This window comes from Cetorhinus maximus, chromosome 17 (genome assembly GCF_964194155.1).
Source record: "Cetorhinus maximus chromosome 17, sCetMax3.hap1.1, whole genome shotgun sequence".
Classification (NCBI taxonomy): Eukaryota; Metazoa; Chordata; class Chondrichthyes; order Lamniformes; family Cetorhinidae; genus Cetorhinus; species Cetorhinus maximus.
In genome coordinates, this window is record NC_135895.1 from 58,711,979 (window position 1) to 58,730,505 (window position 18,527).

Genomic DNA, 18,527 nt, shown 5'->3' on the forward strand with positions numbered 1-18,527 from the left:
TCTGTAACTGGCTTGTAAATATTTAAAGTTCTGTAACCTGTGAATGAGAATTGGGACTACCTTCCCTTTAAACAAAGACACAAATATACCTTTGAATATACGGGGAACACCAATGCTATAACACTTATGCTATAACTGTGAAATATCTCATAATACACACTGTCAAAATACTGACATATATCCAAGATTCCCAAAGACGCTTCCTCAATTTTATCATTAACCAATCTGACGCATGGCAATTTTACTCCACTTCCCAGGCTTCCATTGACCAGATCCAGCTCCAGATAAGCATGGCTCGCAACTTGAGCTGTCTCTTTTTATTCTGCATGGAGGGATTTCCAGTACGGCCTAATCCTGCACACACTCCACTTTCTCATGCTTGCCTTTAGTCCATACACCCCCAGGAATTCCATCTTGCCATCTGGCAGATGGGGGCCTCCAGTGAAAGGCTTTCTATGGCAGGAATCTTCCCTGCAACTTTGGGGATCTGGAATGGAGGGTGCTTTTTTAATTCATTCCTGGGATGTGGGTGTCGCTGGCTAGGCCAGCATTTATTGCCCATCCCTATTGCCCTTGAGAAGGTTTAGGGTTGCCAACCCTCCAAGATTGGCCTTGCACCTCCAGGAATTGAATATCAATCACCAGGACACTGTGAGGGAGGGTGTTCCAGGATTTTGACCCAGCAATAGTAAAGGAACGGAGATATACTTCCAGGTTAGGATGGTGTGCGGCTTGGAGGGGAACTTCCAGGTGGTGGTGTTCCCGTCTGTCTGCTGCCTTTGTCCTTCTAGATGGTTGTGGTCATGGGTTTGGAAGGTGCTGTCTAAGGAGGCTTGGTGAGTTCATGCAGTGCATCTTGTAGATGATACACACTGCTGCCAGTGTGCATTGGTAGTGGAGGGAGTGAATGTTTGTGGATAGTGTACCAATCAAGCGGGCTGCTTTGTTCTGAATGGTGTCAAGCTTCTTGAGTGTTGTTGGAGCTGCACTTATCCAGGCAAGTGGAGAGTATTCCATCACACTCCTGACTTGTGTCTTGTAGATGGTGGACTGGCTTTGGAGAGTCAGGAGGTGAGTTATTCCTCGCAGGATTCCAAGCCCCTGACCTGCTCTTGTAGTCACAGTATTTATATGGCTAGTCCAGTTCAGTTTCTGGTCAATGGCAACACCCAGGACGTTGATAGTGGGGGATTCAGCGATTGTAATGCCATTGAGCCTCAAGGGACAATGGTTAGATTCTCTCTTGTTGGAGATGGTCAGTGCCTGACACTTGTGTGGTGTGAATGTTACTTGCCACTTGTCAGCGCAAGCCTGGATATAAGTGGTGTGTGAGAAGCAGCCCCTGTTTTTACTGTGTAAAGGGGCTACTCCTCAACTTTTGGTAAAACTTCAGCTGGATGCACCTGATCTTTGGGCATCTGATACAAGGACAGTGGGAGTCTGAGCAGGATGGGGTACAGACAAGTTATTGAACCTCCTCATGGGTCTGCTCTTGGGCCTGGCAAAGCAAACTATTCACATGTCCATGACAAAAGCTGCCCTTGGGGGTGGGAATTGCTCTGGCTGCCCACCTCTCTTTCACAGTCTTCCACACCTTGGAGGATGGCCCTGAAGAAGGTGCACATGGTGTTGATCAGTACACTCAAGACTTTCTGCAACTGGTAAATACCATGGGAAGAATGTGAAACACTTGCATTTATATAATGCCTTTCGTTGGATCTTGTGGATCCTCGTCGCACACTTGTGGTAAGTGATGGCCGACTTGGTACTATAGATAGAGATGATCAACAGACACTTCTTAGGTGGAAAACATTATGTTTATTTACAAAGGTACTCAGCAGCAACTACATGTTTCACTTCAAACCCTATCCCCATATTAAAGACTATTAGCCACAGAGGTAGCCCGCACTACTCTTCTATTGGTTACTCAAGATCATGTGATCTTCCTTCATAACATTCTTCTTAAAGGTATATTACACATTAGATAAAACCATAATTACCACACCTTTCATGACCTCAAGACATTCCTAAGCACTTTACATCCAATGAATTACTTTTGAAGTGTAGTCACTATTGCAATGTAGGAAACACAGCAGCCAATGTACACAGAGTAATATGTTGTAAACAGCAATGAAAATTTGACAAATAACCTGTTTTAGTGACATTGGTTGAGGGGTAAGTATTGGCACTGGGAAGAACTCTCAGCTCTTCTTCAAATAGTGCAATGGGATCTTTCACTTCCAACTGAGAGAGAAGATGGGGCCTCAGTTTAATGTCTCATCAGAAAAATGGCTCCCCCACCAGTGCACTGCCTTCTCAGTACTGCATAGAAATGCCAGCCTGAATTATGTCCTCAAGTCTCTAGAGTGCAGCTTGAACCCACGAATGACTCAAAGGTGTGAAAGCTACCACTAAACCAAGGTTTATACTATTTAATTGATCCTATTTAATTGGCAGAGATAACAATCTGATTTAATTTCAATATAATCTTATTTCGTCTTGATTGCTCTTCGCATTAAGGGCATCTAGACTGATGCTCCAGTGCTGCACTGCCAGAGGTGGCGTGATTCAGATGGAATGTTAAACCAAGGTCTAGTCTGCCCTCTCAGGTCAATGTGAAAGATCCTTTGTTTTGAAGGAGAGTTATTCCTAGAGCCTTCTCCAATATTTATCCCTCAGTCACAGGGATAGTGCAACCACTAGGCAAACTAGGCAGTTGCCTAGTGTGGCAAAATTTGGATGGCAGCAAAAAACTGAATGAACTATTCATGAAACTACATAAGTAAACAAACAAGCTTCAGCAGTAGAAATGGAAGGTCTAAGTCTACTGATATACATCCACATATATATTGTAGTGTTCCCCAAAATTTTATATTATATTCCTCATTCTGTTTTTGTAACAGTTTTACAAATTTGTACATCTACATGACTATTCCAAAGCTGCGAACCAGTAAATAATATCAAAGAACATAATTTAATCTAGCACACTCTATGATAATCATTATTGATCGTGTAAATTGTGCATAAAATCATCTAGTAACTGTTGCAGGAACACATAGTATTGCATCGCCTGAAACATATTACATATTATAATGTGCACATTTTTTCAAGTACATATCCTGTGAAAAGTGTAGAACATTGAGAATATAAACAGCATAACATTCTCCCTTTTCATGTAAAATAAATCTGTAATTACAAATGAAGAATTTTTATTAATTTTAATGCACAACATTCATTTTCAAAAGTTAATTTGGAGGAGGGGGTACAAGGCCGCAGGTTCATCTAGGGCATCTAATATTCTTGCATCGACCCTGCTTAATCACCATCACAAAAACAGATTGTCTGGAAATTCATGATCACATTGCTGTTTGTAAGAGCTTGCTGTGCATCATTTAGCTGCAGCAATGCCTACATTACAACTGACTGCACTACATCTCTGGCTGTAAGGTGCTTTGAGACTTCCTTTGATGGTGGGAGATGCTATATAATGCAAGTCTTCCTTTTAGTGTCGCCTTTCCAGGTTCAACCAAAAAATAGGCATGGATTCGAAGAAAGTGTGAAGTTTTCTGCTTTTATTTTAAAATTGTTACCTTTCTATTAATTTGGAATAAGATGGCTTTAACCTCATTGATTTCTCTGTTTCACAGAGAAACAGACTCAATTCATTTTGTCTGAAGATAACAATGGAACTGATGTAGCTAACAGAAAAATTACGATCAGGGGAAAGATACTGTTTTGGTGACAATGAGTACTTATTTCGGCTGTGTCCTCTCTGTGAGTTTGTGACTCTTATTTTGAAAGAGATTTCCATGTTTGTGATGATTTAATGTGGAGTGAACATACTGGTCATACAACTGCCCACACTATGCACTCCCCCAACACTCCCCGCCCCCATCCTGAGCATTCAGGCTCCACACTGTTTATATATAAAAGAGCAATCCATGTACCTCTCTAACAATCTCCAGCCTTCCCAGGGACGTACAAATGGCATGATTATTTCTAACAATCCTGGTAAGTTGCAGAAGAATTGCTATCATAGACTTGAGCTGCTGGTGATAGGAGAATGCAATTGTGTTTTTCTCTTGTTCTATTATGATACTATTTGTTTAAATCAGTGGGAGACTGACATCTGTCTTTTGGCAATATGAAATCTGGCATTGCATCTAAACAGTCAGGTCAGGATGTTTTGCCACAGAGAGATGGGAGCTGACTGGAATTTGTTAAAGAAAACACCCAAAGCTTTTCATCAGGGTTGAATTCACCAGAAGGGATTTAAAAATGTTCTTTTAGAACTCCCTCCCTGTCAATTTATTGATTTTCAAACAGGCGGCTATATTTTGGTATGTTGTCATTTCTTGAACTTGATCATTTCAAGTCACCTTTTAAACTCCCGGCCAATTTCCCTCCTACTTCATTCTTCCTATTTGCAGGATGTGTTTCTCACTTCAAACTCTTCAACTAATTCAGGATTGATTATTTAATCCTACTCCTATTTATTAAGTTCTTGTTGGAGATTACAGATATATTGAGGGAATAGGATCCTACTTATTCTTTGTCACACTGCCCCTGCTTTATTTTGTGGTACTTTTTATTTTTTATGAATATTGAGCTTCAATTCAGATTGAGCAGATAAATGTGAGTCTCAGATTGGCTATTGGTACCATCTGTCCTTTTCTATTTGAACTCAGTAGGCTGTTTACAGTCCAGCTTTGATCTTGCTACATTTCTAATTGTAAGTTAGAAGGAGAATTTTTTTTAAAGAGATAACTACATCTTTAAAATTAACAAAAATATTTAACAGACGGAGAAAACTATTTTGTTTTTGCCCTCTCTTTAAGTGAGGCCAGCAATCACATTTAATAAGATCTTAACCCCCTACCTGAAAGTTATCCATTCTTTCCATACTGGGGCAATGCAAAGTGTTACTGAATCCAAGTATTGAGCAACATGGATGAGTTTACTTATATTTATTTTATATAATCTGTAACATTCTATAGCAATTAAGAGATTGATGTCACGGATCCGAACCAAGTTTCTCTGTCCGCACATGCTGCCAGACCTGCTGAACATTTCCAGCATTTTCTGCTTTTATTTCAGATTTCCAGCATTTGCAGTATTTGCTTTTGTTCAAAATAACAAGCTTTCACAACGCCTGCCATGAAGCTAAATGTAATAATTTTTCAATATTTATGTAAATATCTAATATTACGTATTAATAATCATTCTTGTTTTTTCAACTTTGCACGCACTTCACTATCTCAAATGTTTTCTTGCTATGTGCTCAGCTTTTATCTTTTCAACCGGCTTTACAATGTTTGTCCTTTGCTTTTTCCTATGACTAATTTATTTGCTCACTTGTCATATTAGTCAGCAATACCAGGAAATTTGTTATTCATGGTATTTTCCTCATTCACATAATAATTAATCATTTTCTGTGTACTGTATCTTGTTTATGTATTTGCATAAAACTTCAGCTGAATGATCCCACACAACTAAACATAAATTCAATTTGCTCATTTCCTTTTTCATGCAGCAGTCCAGTATAATGCATTGAATAATTTTTAGAATAGACCCCGCTCAGAGATATTCCTTTTTCAAAGCTTGTGGATCAGGGGTAAGTTAGTGTATAGATTGGTACAGCTCCAAAGCTATGTCCTGCCCTATGCACTTCCCCTCCCATTCCCCCATTTTCCCCCATCCTCTCCCAAGGACACTTACTCTAGCAGAATTCATCCAACTGATCATTCTTCACATGTGAGGCCAGGCAGATAGTGTTGGCAAGCTATTGAACTAAGGGACCATCACAAATAGATACAGGTGATAAGACACTTGACTCATCTTCACTGATCCATGTGGATAAAAGGCTTGCATAAGTCCCATTGCATCGTCTACTGACTCTTAAGGTTCTCCCTCCACCACCCTATCAAGAAGGTCATCTTGTATTGGTCACTCTTTGCATGAAGTGTTTTTTCCTAATATCTGTCCTAATCTTTCTTCTCACCTGTCATTGTTCCAGCATCTTTGTATATCTTGAATTGCTGTTAATCTTTTCTATGCCTTGTATTCTTCTATGGGGTCCCCTCTCAGTCATCTCCTTTCAAGGCTAAAGAATCCTAGTTTCTTCAAACTTTCTTGTAAGTTGATCATTTGATGTAGGAATCAGCTTCATGGCTTTTTTGTACATTACCTCCATTATGACACCCATTTCTCCTGTGACCTCATTGTTATCTACATTGAATTTCATCTGCCACTGGTTTGCCCAGTTCCATACTTTATTCAATTGCTTTTGTAGGTCATAAGAAGAGAGAGATTCTGTTCTTTAGCCAATTTCAATCCATGCTAATATCACAGCCAATCCCATGAACCCTAATTTTGTGCAATAATCTCTTGTGTGACACCTTATTGAATGCTTTCTGAAAATCCAAATAAACTACTTCCACTGATTCCCCTCATCCACCCTATTAGTTAAATGCCTCAGAAAACTCTAATAAATCCATATTGACTCTGCCAAACCATGTCATGATTTTTCAAGTGTCCTGTTACCACATCACTAATAATAGATTCTAGCATATTTCAGATTATTTATTTCAGGCTAACTGGCATGTGGTCCCCTATTTTCTTTCTTGATTAGCGCTACCTTCCAATTCAAGTGGTCTGTTCTAGCATCCAGGGAATTCTGGAATATCACAATCAATGCATCCACTATCCAGTAACATTTCTTAAAACCCTAGGATGCAGGTCATCAGGCCCAGGGGATTTGTTGACTTTAAATCCCATTAATTTCTCCAGTACTATTTCTTTACTGTTAATCCATATCCTTAAGTTCCTCATTTTCACCAAGCCCTTGGCTCGCCACAATTTCTGGAATTTGTTTTCTACCATGAAGATGGATACAAAGTATTTGTTCAAGTATCTGCATTTCCTCATTCCCCATTATAATTTCTCCTGGTTGTTTTGACCTCTTTGATAGCTTATTAACATCTTTCGACTTGACAAGCTTGTATTGGGTTTCTGTATTAGCATTAATGTAAGTTAGGAACAATATGGGTTCCAGCACCAAACTCTGTGGCACTCTTTTCAGAACTCCCCCCACCCCCTGCCACTACCCCTACCCACACTATGACAAGTATCTGTCACTTTATTTCATTCAGATAGCGACTTCCACTCATTGCGAGGGAACCATGATGGAAAGTTATCACTGGATTGCAGATTAACTGAAATATTGAGGGAGTGACATCCCAAGTGGTCAATTGAAACCAAGGTACAGTGTAGTTAGATTTTACATTTAGTTCCTACTACTTTCAACTTCAGTAACAACCATTTATGAAGGACTTTAAATGATGTATCCAGCAGGTCATAAGCTGGGTATTCTGCAGCAAGTGGCTCACCCCTTGACACACCCCCACCCCCCCCTACCCCCCACCCCCAAAGCCTCTCTTCCACCTACATGGCACAAGTCAGGAGTATATAAAAATAGTCTTTGCAGACTCAGGAAGCAGAACCCCATCCAGGACACTTGTTTGACACCACATCCACTTGCCGAAACACTCACTGTTCCACTCCTGGCATATTGTGGCTATATGGTATTTGCATGATACATTGGAGCAACTTGCCAATGCTTCTTTGGCAACTTCAAAAATCTGCAAACTCCATCACCTAGAACTACAAGGAGCAGCATCACCTTCAAGTCATACACCATCATTACCTGGGCATATATTGCTGTTCCTTTATTGTCACTGGGTCAAAATTATATTATATAAGTCTATATAATCACCTTGTGGGAGCACTTTCAACACATTGAAAGTAGTAGATCAAGAAGGTGGCCCACATTCTTTTCATGAAAAGGAGAGATGGGCAATAAGATCATGGAATCAGAGAATGGTAACAGGACAGAAGGAGGCCATTTGGCCTGTCATGTCCATGCTGTCTTTCTCCAAGCGCAACTCAGTTAATCCCTCTCCGTCAAACCTTCCCTGTAGCCCTGCAATTTCTTTCTCTTCATGTGCTTATCCAATCTCTTTCTGAAAGAAATATCAGTAATGCCCAAATCTTGAGAATGATTTTTTTTAAAAATTGGCTTTCTTTTCAAATTGTTTCTCTAGGTTTTGGGCTTCAGTAGTGTTTACTGAATCCCAAATCATTTCAACCTTAATGATACTGCAGTCACTATCAACCAGCAGGTCTACGTCTTCTATATACTATAAGGGTCACTTACCATCACCAATTCAAGTAGAGATTTCTTCCTGTGGTTTCCCTGACATATTCATATTATCACCACTTGGGCATTGACAATTGATATTTAATTAATTGAAAACCCCTCAATAATAAAGGCTTATTTTCAAACATCCCTATTATCCCTCCATTAATCATTATGCCTTTTGTCTTATTTGGAGGAGCCTGTCTGCAGCAAATCCCTAGAGTTAACTTAGCTCCTTGCATTAGAAACCTCCTGCCAGGTTATTTCATCTGTTTTTTTTTCTAGAGTCTTACTTTCTTTATCTCCCAAGTGTCTCCTACATGTAGAAAATATACTCTTCTCTCTTCTCTATTCTGTCCTTCCTGAACATTCTGCATCCTGATATGTTTTATTCATCACCATTTATTGCAATAAGCTAAATTTTGGTTATCGCAACAAAATCCCTGTTTCCACCACAACACTGTTTAGGTACTGTATTTTGTTACAAACGCTTCTACCATTCATACAGTAGTACCTTTACATCCTCTTGTGTCCTTGATTTCTTTACCTCCTCTTGTGTCTTTGATGTCTGACTGTTACTAGTAGCTGGATCCAATGTTTTCTGTAAGTTAGTGAATTCTTGCTAGTTTTTTGGCTGTCACTCATTCTTATGTCAGTATCACATGGGATCAAATCACCTCCCTTCTCCCTCACTTTTAAATTTCAATATTTTGTGACGGCTGCTTATGTGACCTTCTCTAGTCTCCGGGCTCCTTGCTCTATAAAGATACAATCCATATTTCCTAAACCACACCCCTTTCTCCCACAAATAGTCCTGCAAAAAGCATCAGTATTCTTACACAAGTTGGCCAGCCATTTGTATACCTCATTTCTTATTATTGAAGCCATTTCCCTTAGCAAACACTGGAAGAATGTCGAAGAATTTCCTTTCACATTTCTTATTGATGATGAATTTTTATTTAGTAAAAAACCAGCAGTACTTACACTTTGCTGTGGAAGTGCAGAAGGATTTGGGGGATAGGTTCACAGAACACAGATTAAAAAGAAAAAGCGAATGGAATTCTTGCTTTTATCTTGAGGTAAAGATGATTAAAAACTAAGAGGTAATGATGAGCCAATTTAAAATCTTAATAAGACTTCAGTTAAATTACTGCTTGTGGTATGAAACTCCATTCTACAGGAAGGATTGTTTAAACATGGATTCACTAGCATGATGCCTGGTATGAGGAAGTACAGGTACAAATAAAGACTTCAAAAACACAATTTTTTCATTAAAACAATGCAGATTGCAGGCCAAATGTAATAAAAGTGCTTAAAATGACATAATGTTGGGTCAAGGTAGATAGAAGCAGACTGTTCCTATTAGTAATAAAGTGCATTGGGACATTTTACTACTTAAAGCCACAATATAAATGCAAGCTGTTGTTGTAGTTGAGGGGTCAAGAACAAGGGGCCAGAGATAGAAGATTAAATGTAAGAGATTATACAGAGGGTAGGAGAAACTTCTTTACACAGAACGAGTTGTGAGGAGGTGGGATCACTTCCAGGGTTAATAGTTGACTCTTGCCAAGAAATTCAATTTATGCCCAAAATAGGGATAAGATCGGCATTGTGATGATCCTTGATGGTTCATTCCAGACTAAGGCCCAAGTCATATTCAGCTTTGGATTTAGCAGCTGCTAAATGGGCATTGTCCCTGCAGCTTGCATTATCAGGGAGGGTGGAATCGACTTTCTCAAAGTAGGAACCAATGGGCAGGTAAAGTCTGGGAGGAAAGGGGGCAATCGCGGAATGGGGTTGTTCAAACATGCTGGAGGGAGATGGAGTATTTTTGGGGGGGCCAGCAGCAGCATGCATCATTCTTGACCTGGAGCCACTAAAATACAAGCTGAAAATTTGCTGGGCCATTTTCTTTCACGGCCCCCAGCCTTCCCCTCTGGATTTCTGGTTTGGCTGCTCAACAGCTGGGACAATTCAGTGTATGTAGCATGCGCAGTTGTACTTGAATTTCGCTTTCAGGATGGTGTAGCATCCTGATTTACATATGAAAGATGTGGTGTTCGATGTTCCTTTCAAGCGGGCATCCTGGACCTCTGAAAGGCGCCGGATCCAAGAAGTTCTGTGTTGCTTGGTTGCAGGAGAATTTAGAGGTTCCTCACCATTGGAAAACTGGGTATTAAGTTTCTCCTCCATGTCAACATTCAAGAGTAGATGAAGTGGTGAAAGAAAAAGGGTGGAAGGTATGTGGGAACAGCGGGACTGTGAATGGAGCTATTTACTTGTGTGGAGGGTAAATGTCGAGACAGCATGGTTGGACTGAACGGCCTTTTATCCTATTGTAACTTCTGTACATTTCTACGTAACTATTATTAACATTCTTTTTCAGTTCCATGAATGGACTGGTCCACATAGACAAAAAAATGAATGAAAAACGGGGTTGTTATTTTCGAAGATAGATATGAATTTTCGCCTTTACCTGTCACACTTCGCTGAAAGAACCCGAATGTGGAGAATGGGAAATAGATTAAAACTCTGAAAGAATCGTCGGAATTGACCTTAAAATAAAGAACGGTTGGAGTTTTCCCCCTTATTTCAAGGAAGCATTCACTTCTCCCCTGTAAGGAATGGACTTTCCCTGACCCTGCTTTCTATATGGCAAATAGTGTACGCAGGAATTTTTATTTACATTGAAAAAAAAATCTCCATGAAACATGCGTGAGGTATGTACAATCAGAAAGGAAATAGATTGGGGGGTTTTGGTTGGTATTAGGAAATGTGTCGTTGCTTTGGTGGATTTGCCTTAATTGCCAAATGATTGTAAATTGTCCCTAATTCTACCACCTCAGTTCATGTACATTGCTCGTCAAATAGCTATCACTGCCAGCTCGCCTGGCTCTGGGAGTGTCTGTTTTGCTGGAGGTAGGTAAACAGAGCTAGTGAACAATTTTCTCTTGTGCTTTCCTTCTCTTTTTTTTAAAATGTAGAAGTACTGTTATTTATGAATCTAATTCTGTTCGTCCGCCCGATTACAGGGGTAATTTCACCCACATCTTCGGGGGGGATGTCTGCTGATGTACCGCGGATGGCTTATATTTATTCGGAACCTTGCAATATATATTTGAACAGTTTCATCGGCGCACCCATCTAGTTAGAAATCCGACAATCCCGGGTTTCAATTTGAAAAGCCCCTTCAAAAGACAGGGCAAGCTATTTTTAAGAGAATTGCGCCGAGGAGGATTATTTGCAACAACTGCTATGTGTGCAGAATGCGATCATTAGCTGTCCATCTGAAAAGACAAAAATAACTGGAGGGGCGGAGGAAAAGAAAATAACTGGAGGGGGCAGAAAGAAAATAACTGGAGGGGGCAGAAAGAAAATAACTGGAGGGGGCAGACGAAAAGAAGGTCGTGGGAGGCGAGAGACAAGAGATGCCAGTGATGTGGAGGCGAATTTGGAGCGTTGTGTGTGGAGATGAGCATCACAGGGTGGGAGGAGGGAGGGAGGGAATCGACCCCAGAACAGGATTCTGCAACTGACGTCAAACTGAGATCTTTCCAGTGATGATCTTCCCCCACCTCCCCCACACATCGTAATTTATTTAGTCAGTTCCAGGGATATCCTTTCCCAAGTGAGCTTTCGTGCTCCGATTTGAGGAAAACAGGGACATATAGGACTGACTGGGATTGAGTCCTGAAGTTCATGAAGTGTTCCATGTTCCCACCTTCTTGGACGGTGCGTATTCCTGCTGCCTGGTACCTTAACATTCCCCCTGTTCATCATGCGTGAACCTAGACTGCGAATATCAGCAACAGCAACATTTGATTCCGTATTCACCCGACGATATGCATGCCTGCCAGCAAGGGATCGCAAGGTTGCTACAGGAAGCAATTTTTGACCCATTTCTAATTGGGGGGCTCTGAGGCCGAATGTAACATCCCAACTGTTGCGCAATTGGCATCGGTGAACTCGGCAGATCTGGAATGATTGCGGGTGCCATGCCGTCTGCATGTGGAATGCGTTTTAAATTCCCCCAGCCTCCTAAATGTAGATTGACACTTCAATTTATCGTGTGAAATGATCTCAGTGGAGTCTGAAGGAAGTTGCTGTTTTTTTCTCTATACTAGAGGTGTTGATTGGAATATATTGCAGATGATACAAAGATAGGTGGAGGGACAGGTCGTGTTGAGGAGGCGGGGAGGCTGCAGAAGGATTTGGACAGGTTAGGAGAATGGGCAAAGAAGTGGCAGATGGAATACAACGTGGGGAAGTGTGAGGTCATGCACTTTGGTAGGAAGAATAGAGGCATAGGCTATTTTCTAAATGGGGAGAGAATTCAGAAATCTGGAGTGCAAAGGGACTTGGGAGTCCTAGTCCAGGATTCTCTTAAGGTTAACTTGCAGGTTGAGTCGGTAGTTAGGAAGGCAAATGCAATGTTGGCATTTATTTTGAGAGGACTAGAATATAAAAGTTGGGATGTGCTGCTGAGGCTTTATAAGGCTCTGGTCAGACCACATTTAGAATATTGTGAGCAAATTTGGGCCCCATATCTCAGGAAGGATGTGCTGGCCCTGGAGAGGGTCCAGAGGAGGTTCACGAGAACGATCCCAGGAATGAAAAGCTTAACATATGAGGAACATTTGAGGACTCTGGGTCTATACTCGATGGAGTTTAGAAGGATGAGGGGGAATCTGATTGAAACTTACAGAATACTGAAAGGCCTGGATAGAGTGGACGTGGGGAAGATGTTTCCATTAGTAGGAGAGACTAGCACCCGAGGGCACAGCCTCAGAGTAAAGGGAAGACCTTTTAGAACAGAGATGAGGAGAAACTTTTTTAGCCAGAGAGTGGTGAATCTATGGAATTCATTGCCACAGAAGGCAATGGAGGCCAGGTCATTGAGTGTATTTAAGACCGAGATGGATAGGTTCTTGATTGGTAAGGGGATCAAAGGTTACGAGGAGAAGGCAGGAGAATGGGGTTGAGAAACTTATCAGCCATGATTGAATGGCGGAGCAGACTCGATGGGCCGAATGGCCTAATTTCTGCTCCTATGTCTTATGGTCTTATATTAGAATTAAGAACTACAATAGTTTACAGTGATTGAACATGGGAAATGACATTTCCTTTTCATGGGATTTGATGGGGTTTTTTTTGCCAGTATTTTGGAATCATGTTCTGTGATTTTATCAGCTGAAATTATAACTACTGGTTTATGGTGACTATGGTGAATTCAATTTTGATCTTGAAGTATATGATTTTCTGGGAGTGCACTGATGATTTTGGGATCAGTTTTGTGATTTGGTCAATTATTCCATGAAACCCATAAAGTAATTGATCTTGATTACAACTATTGTTTTCTTGGTGTATTTGCATTTATTATCTGAAAGTCTCTTTTTGAATTTTGAATAAGTTACATTCACACCTATTTAATGAAGCTGTTGTACTCTTATGATCAAGTGAAGTTAAGTCTATGCACCCCACCCCTCCCTCTCCTGGTTTAACTTGTTTTGTGAGTGTTTAACTGTTTACATGCTGTGATTATAAAAGGCACACAGAGACAGGTTTTCTTGAGTTTTAAAAAAGGATAGTTTTTATTGTACTTAACCCAGTCTAAGTAAAATAATAAAAATGCTCCAACATTCACACACACACACACACACACACAAACAGATTACAGAATGGGGATAATAGATTGAGTAATTTAGAGCATGGTAAAATTGAAGGGGTCTACAGCTCTTGAAGGTTGATGATTCAGCTGGCTTCAGGTTGAACTCAGTGGTCTTGCTGCTTTTGGTGTCAAGGTGGTTTAGAGATGTACATGAATGATTTACCTGTTCTCTGGAGACAGCAGTGCTAGATTAAGTTCCTTTTAAAATTCTGTCAGACAGGGTTCAAACCTTGCATGTTGGATGGAGTGAGAGAGAGAGAGAGGGAAGGAGCCCACTCAGGGCTTTGTTCCTTCAGCATCTCCTGTTCTGGTCTGCAGAGAAAGCAGGTGCTTAAACATACAAAGGGTTGGCTTGTCCATTTCCCTACAACTGCCCAGCGGCCCAAATATGGCCGTGGCTGGTGTATTCTAGTTACATTGATTAGATCATGCTGGGAATTCCTCTGTCAGCCTGGGTCCCATTGTCCAAGTGATTGTAATGGTCTAATGGTTTGCTTCCATATCCAGATGATTGTCTGAATGCTTTGCTAATGGGATAGGAGATGGCCACTATTCATTTCTTTCAAGACATTTGTTCCTGGTGCTTTGCAGACAGGTTACCTCTATTTCAATAGTTTTGGAATGCAGAAGGTACAGTGATGCAAAGGTGACCCCAAGTCATTGCAATGTGGCTTTAGCATTTTTTAAAGAAAATCAATTAGGGGTTTCTAGTCAGTAAATTCAAAAATCATTCTTTTGACATGAAGCATGGTTTCACAACAGTATGTTTTTTGATTATATGGTATGTACCACGGAGTGCACTGATACAGTCAGATTTGTTGGTGTGGTTATTGTTTAGCGATTTAAGGCAATTTGTTCTGGTTTTCTAGAGACCAGTTGGGTTGGGAATGGGGACACCCTGTCATGGGGCTAGGATTGTTGTTCTTCTGTTAGTGGATTGTAATTGTGTTTGTGAGGATTAAATACGACTCTTGCCTCTTGTGTATATCTGACTTTCTTCACCCTGCCAACGATGGCCTTGTCTCAGCCCTACACACTAAAAATCTTTCCTCAGACCTCCTCACTTCTCCACTTCTCTCACCTAAGGTGCTTCTTACAACCTACACCTTTGACCAATTGTTTAGTTTGTTGTCCTAATATCTAATTTGGTCCAATGTCAATTTATGTATGATTACACCCAGCAGAGTTTTGAATGAACTCAAGCTCATGAAAAATAAAAGATGGGAGGATGTTTAGGAGAGTTTTGGAGCATCTGGAATTAGTAAAGGTATTGAGGAGGGTTTCACCAGCAAATGTGCCAAGGAAGGGTTGGAGACGGGCAGTGTTATTGAAATGGAAGTAAGTGGTCTCTCTGATGGAGAGGATATGAGACTAATTATGTGTTTGTTTGTTTTTTACAGCTCCACAACAACTTTGGGAATGTAAGGGACTAGAATCACGCACAACTAAAGCAATTCTTAACTGCAAAGGATTTTGTTTATTCAAGTATCTGCACATAATCTTCAGAAATGCCGGAGCAAAGCAATGATTACAGGGTGGTTGTGTTTGGAGCTGCAGGAGTTGGGAAAAGCTCCTTAGTCCTGCGCTTTGTTAGAGGGACTTTCAGAGAAACATACATTCCAACAGTTGAAGATACATACAGGCAGGTAATCAGCTGTGATAAAAATATCTGTACACTTCAAATCACGGACACCACAGGGAGTCATCAGTTCCCTGCAATGCAGAGGCTGTCCATTTCCAAAGGGCATGCCTTCATTCTGGTATACTCTGTGACCAGCAAACAATCCATGGAGGAACTGCAGCCCATCTATGAGCAGATCTGTCAAATCAAAGGGAACATTCAGAACATCCCCATTATGTTAGTGGGAAATAAGAGGGATGAGACTCAAAGGGAAGTGGAAGCCACTGAAGGAGAAGCTCTGGCCACAAAGTGGATGTGTTCTTTTATGGAGACCTCTGCCAAACTCAACTACAATGTGCAGGAACTTTTCCAAGAGTTGCTTAATTTGGAAAAGAGGAGACCGGTGAGCCTCCAAGTGGATGGAAAGAAATCCAAACAGCAAAAGAGAAAAGATAAACTGAAAGGAAAGTGCTCTCTAATGTGAAGTGCAAGTTATTTAAATCATATCTACTGCAACCAGGCATGGATTTCATAGACATCCTGTGCAAAGGGGGCCATTTTTACACAGAATGACTCATTTCCTAACAATCCATAAGACAGGCCAAACTAGTCTTACATCAGTTGTACTCTTAATGAATCAAAATTAATGCAATCCATCCGGTGGTGGGATTGATGTTTATCAGCTTAGGTTGTTGGTTGGAAAAGACATGCTTCTTGCATTTTCAAATTTAAATCATAATTTCCATATGTACATGGTTAATGCAACAAAAATATATTAAAATTTTATCTGCATGAATAATGGCTGGAGAGTTCTTACTTAATTAAAAAACAAATATTTTACATTCAAGTAAGCCAATGGAAATACACCTGACTGTTGACAAGTTAAATGCATTTAATGACATTTATTTCTCCTTCCAATTTTCTTCCTTCAAGGTAATGACTTGTCCTGGGCCCTCCTTTAGCTGGATAAACTGGCCATTCTTCATGCATAAGTTAGACAATGAGTATCGGCATGGTATTTGAACTTCCAGGGCATCACATTCTGCTCCTGCTCCTACCAATAGCCATGGATCTGCATATTTCAACAGGGGAAACTGGGCAGCGACCACAACTGAGAACTTGGCTGATCGCTCGCTACTTTAGTCCAGAGGCAGTGGCCAATTATTGCACCCCAGCTGCTTTTTTTAGGTTATGCTCTCAGCCTCCCTACTCACCCACCCCCACTTCTCTCATGATGTCCATAAACATGATCCAAAATTTTGGACAGAAAATAATTCCAGGTTTCTACTCTGAACTGGTCAGCAGTGACCTTGGAATAACTCTTTCTCTTATTTTCCATCTCTGTGGAGAGACCCAGCTTCAGCTCAGCACGTCCCCACAATTGAAATTGGAGAATGCAGCATTGAACTTTTGGCCTACTATTTGCATTGTGTTGGTGCTCCATAAATAGATTTATTTTTCAGAAATCCAGAGCATGTACAAAAAAATGAAATAACAACATATGCAGCAGCCCTCCAGTATCTCACCCAAGTGGTTAAGTTTGAATGTCATCAAAGTATTTGACAATGGAGGTTTCACCTTCAAGATCACTCTTCTCTTTACTTAATGCTCATGTACATATCAGGAATTGCTAGATAATGATTAGATGCATGAATCATACATGCGTTTTCCCTCTTTAACTCAGGTACACTGAATCCAACTGTAGTGCCTTTATTGCCACCCTGACCAAGGTCAGCCATTCCAGCACAAACATTTTGAACCCTTAAATTTTCTGGTCTTTGTCTTAGCAGCGCATACCAACTGACTGATGTGGAAATTCTGGTGTTTTCCATTGTCTCTTCATTGATGTTTCTCTTCCTGTTCTTCAACCATAGAGCATAGTATATGTCAGATCACTTCTGTTGGTCACATACATGCATTTACAGCAGGAATTTAAGGATTGTGATCAGGAACAGGAACTCTAGGTAATTTTTCTGCCTTCTATGCCTGGTAGACTGAGTTCAGTTGTGGCACTACACTAGATATAATCACCAAACTCAACACAGACTGGGCTTTGAACTTGTGGCCTTCATGATGTATATATTTCAGCAGTTTACTGCCATAACCAACTGAGCCACTGAGGCAACCTTTGTATTTTTTTCTCTAACTTTACATTTATTTGTTATTGAGCACCTAAGTGTCACTTCAGCACAGTACTGAAAGAGGACTACATTATCAGAAGTGACATCTTTCAGATGAGATTTGAACCAAGCCAAATTTGCTGTTCGGGTAGGCATATAAGATCCCAGGCATCCTTTTCTTAAAACAAGAAGGCAGGGAAGTCTTCTGGTGTCTTAGCCAAAATGTATCCTTGAACCAGCACCAAAAACAATTTAACTGATTATTTATCTCATTGCTGTTTGTGGAACCTTGTGTACAAATTGGCTGCTGTGTTTGCCTACCAGAAAATGTCCATTTTAAAAGTTACTAATTGGCTTTGATGTACTTTGGGACACCCTGAATTTATTCCTTTTATTATTTGCTTCCAGCTTTCCTGAGTTCTTTAAATATGTCAATCTCCTGTGAAGGAAAGCAAATTATTTGAATTAAATGCAAAATAGTGCAGATGATGACAATCACTAACAAAATCAGAAAATGCTGCAGCTGATGAGAAAGTATGAGCCAGATGACTCTTCAAGTATAAAACCTTTTGTCCGAATTCAGCAATATGAGCAATTATTTGACTTTGCTTTGTTCAGGAATCTAAGACACAGACTTGATGAACCGAATGGCTCCTTCTGTGCTGTAATGACTCTATGACTCATTTGGCCTTCAGATTACCTTCCTCCCTGTTCTTCCATTTGGCTGTTCTCTGTGATGTTCAACTCTACTAGTTCAGGCTCAAACTCATTCTAATCTGACCACTCTTAAGATACCATCTCTCATGCCTAGCAAAATGAATTGCTTTTACAGTCTATTATACTATGATAAACAAAAATTTGCACACGGTGTAATCTAGGAGGCAACATGCCTGTGGGTGACGATCAAACATCTTATCCTTC

At 40.4% G+C, this 18,527-nt stretch overlaps 1 protein-coding gene across 1 annotated transcript; it reads left to right on the forward strand.

The window, feature by feature from the left end:
* The first annotated feature begins 11,813 nt into the window (after positions 1-11,813).
* On the forward strand, positions 11,814-16,246 carry LOC144692758 (GTP-binding protein Di-Ras2-like). The gene is made up of 2 exons (XM_078561839.1): positions 11,814-11,929; positions 15,266-16,246. Exon 2 carries the CDS (start codon positions 15,374-15,376, stop codon positions 15,968-15,970), a length of 597 nt encoding a protein of 198 aa, XP_078417965.1. The 5' UTR covers positions 11,814-11,929; positions 15,266-15,373; the 3' UTR covers positions 15,971-16,246.
* The last annotated feature ends 2,281 nt before the right edge of the window (positions 16,247-18,527 follow it).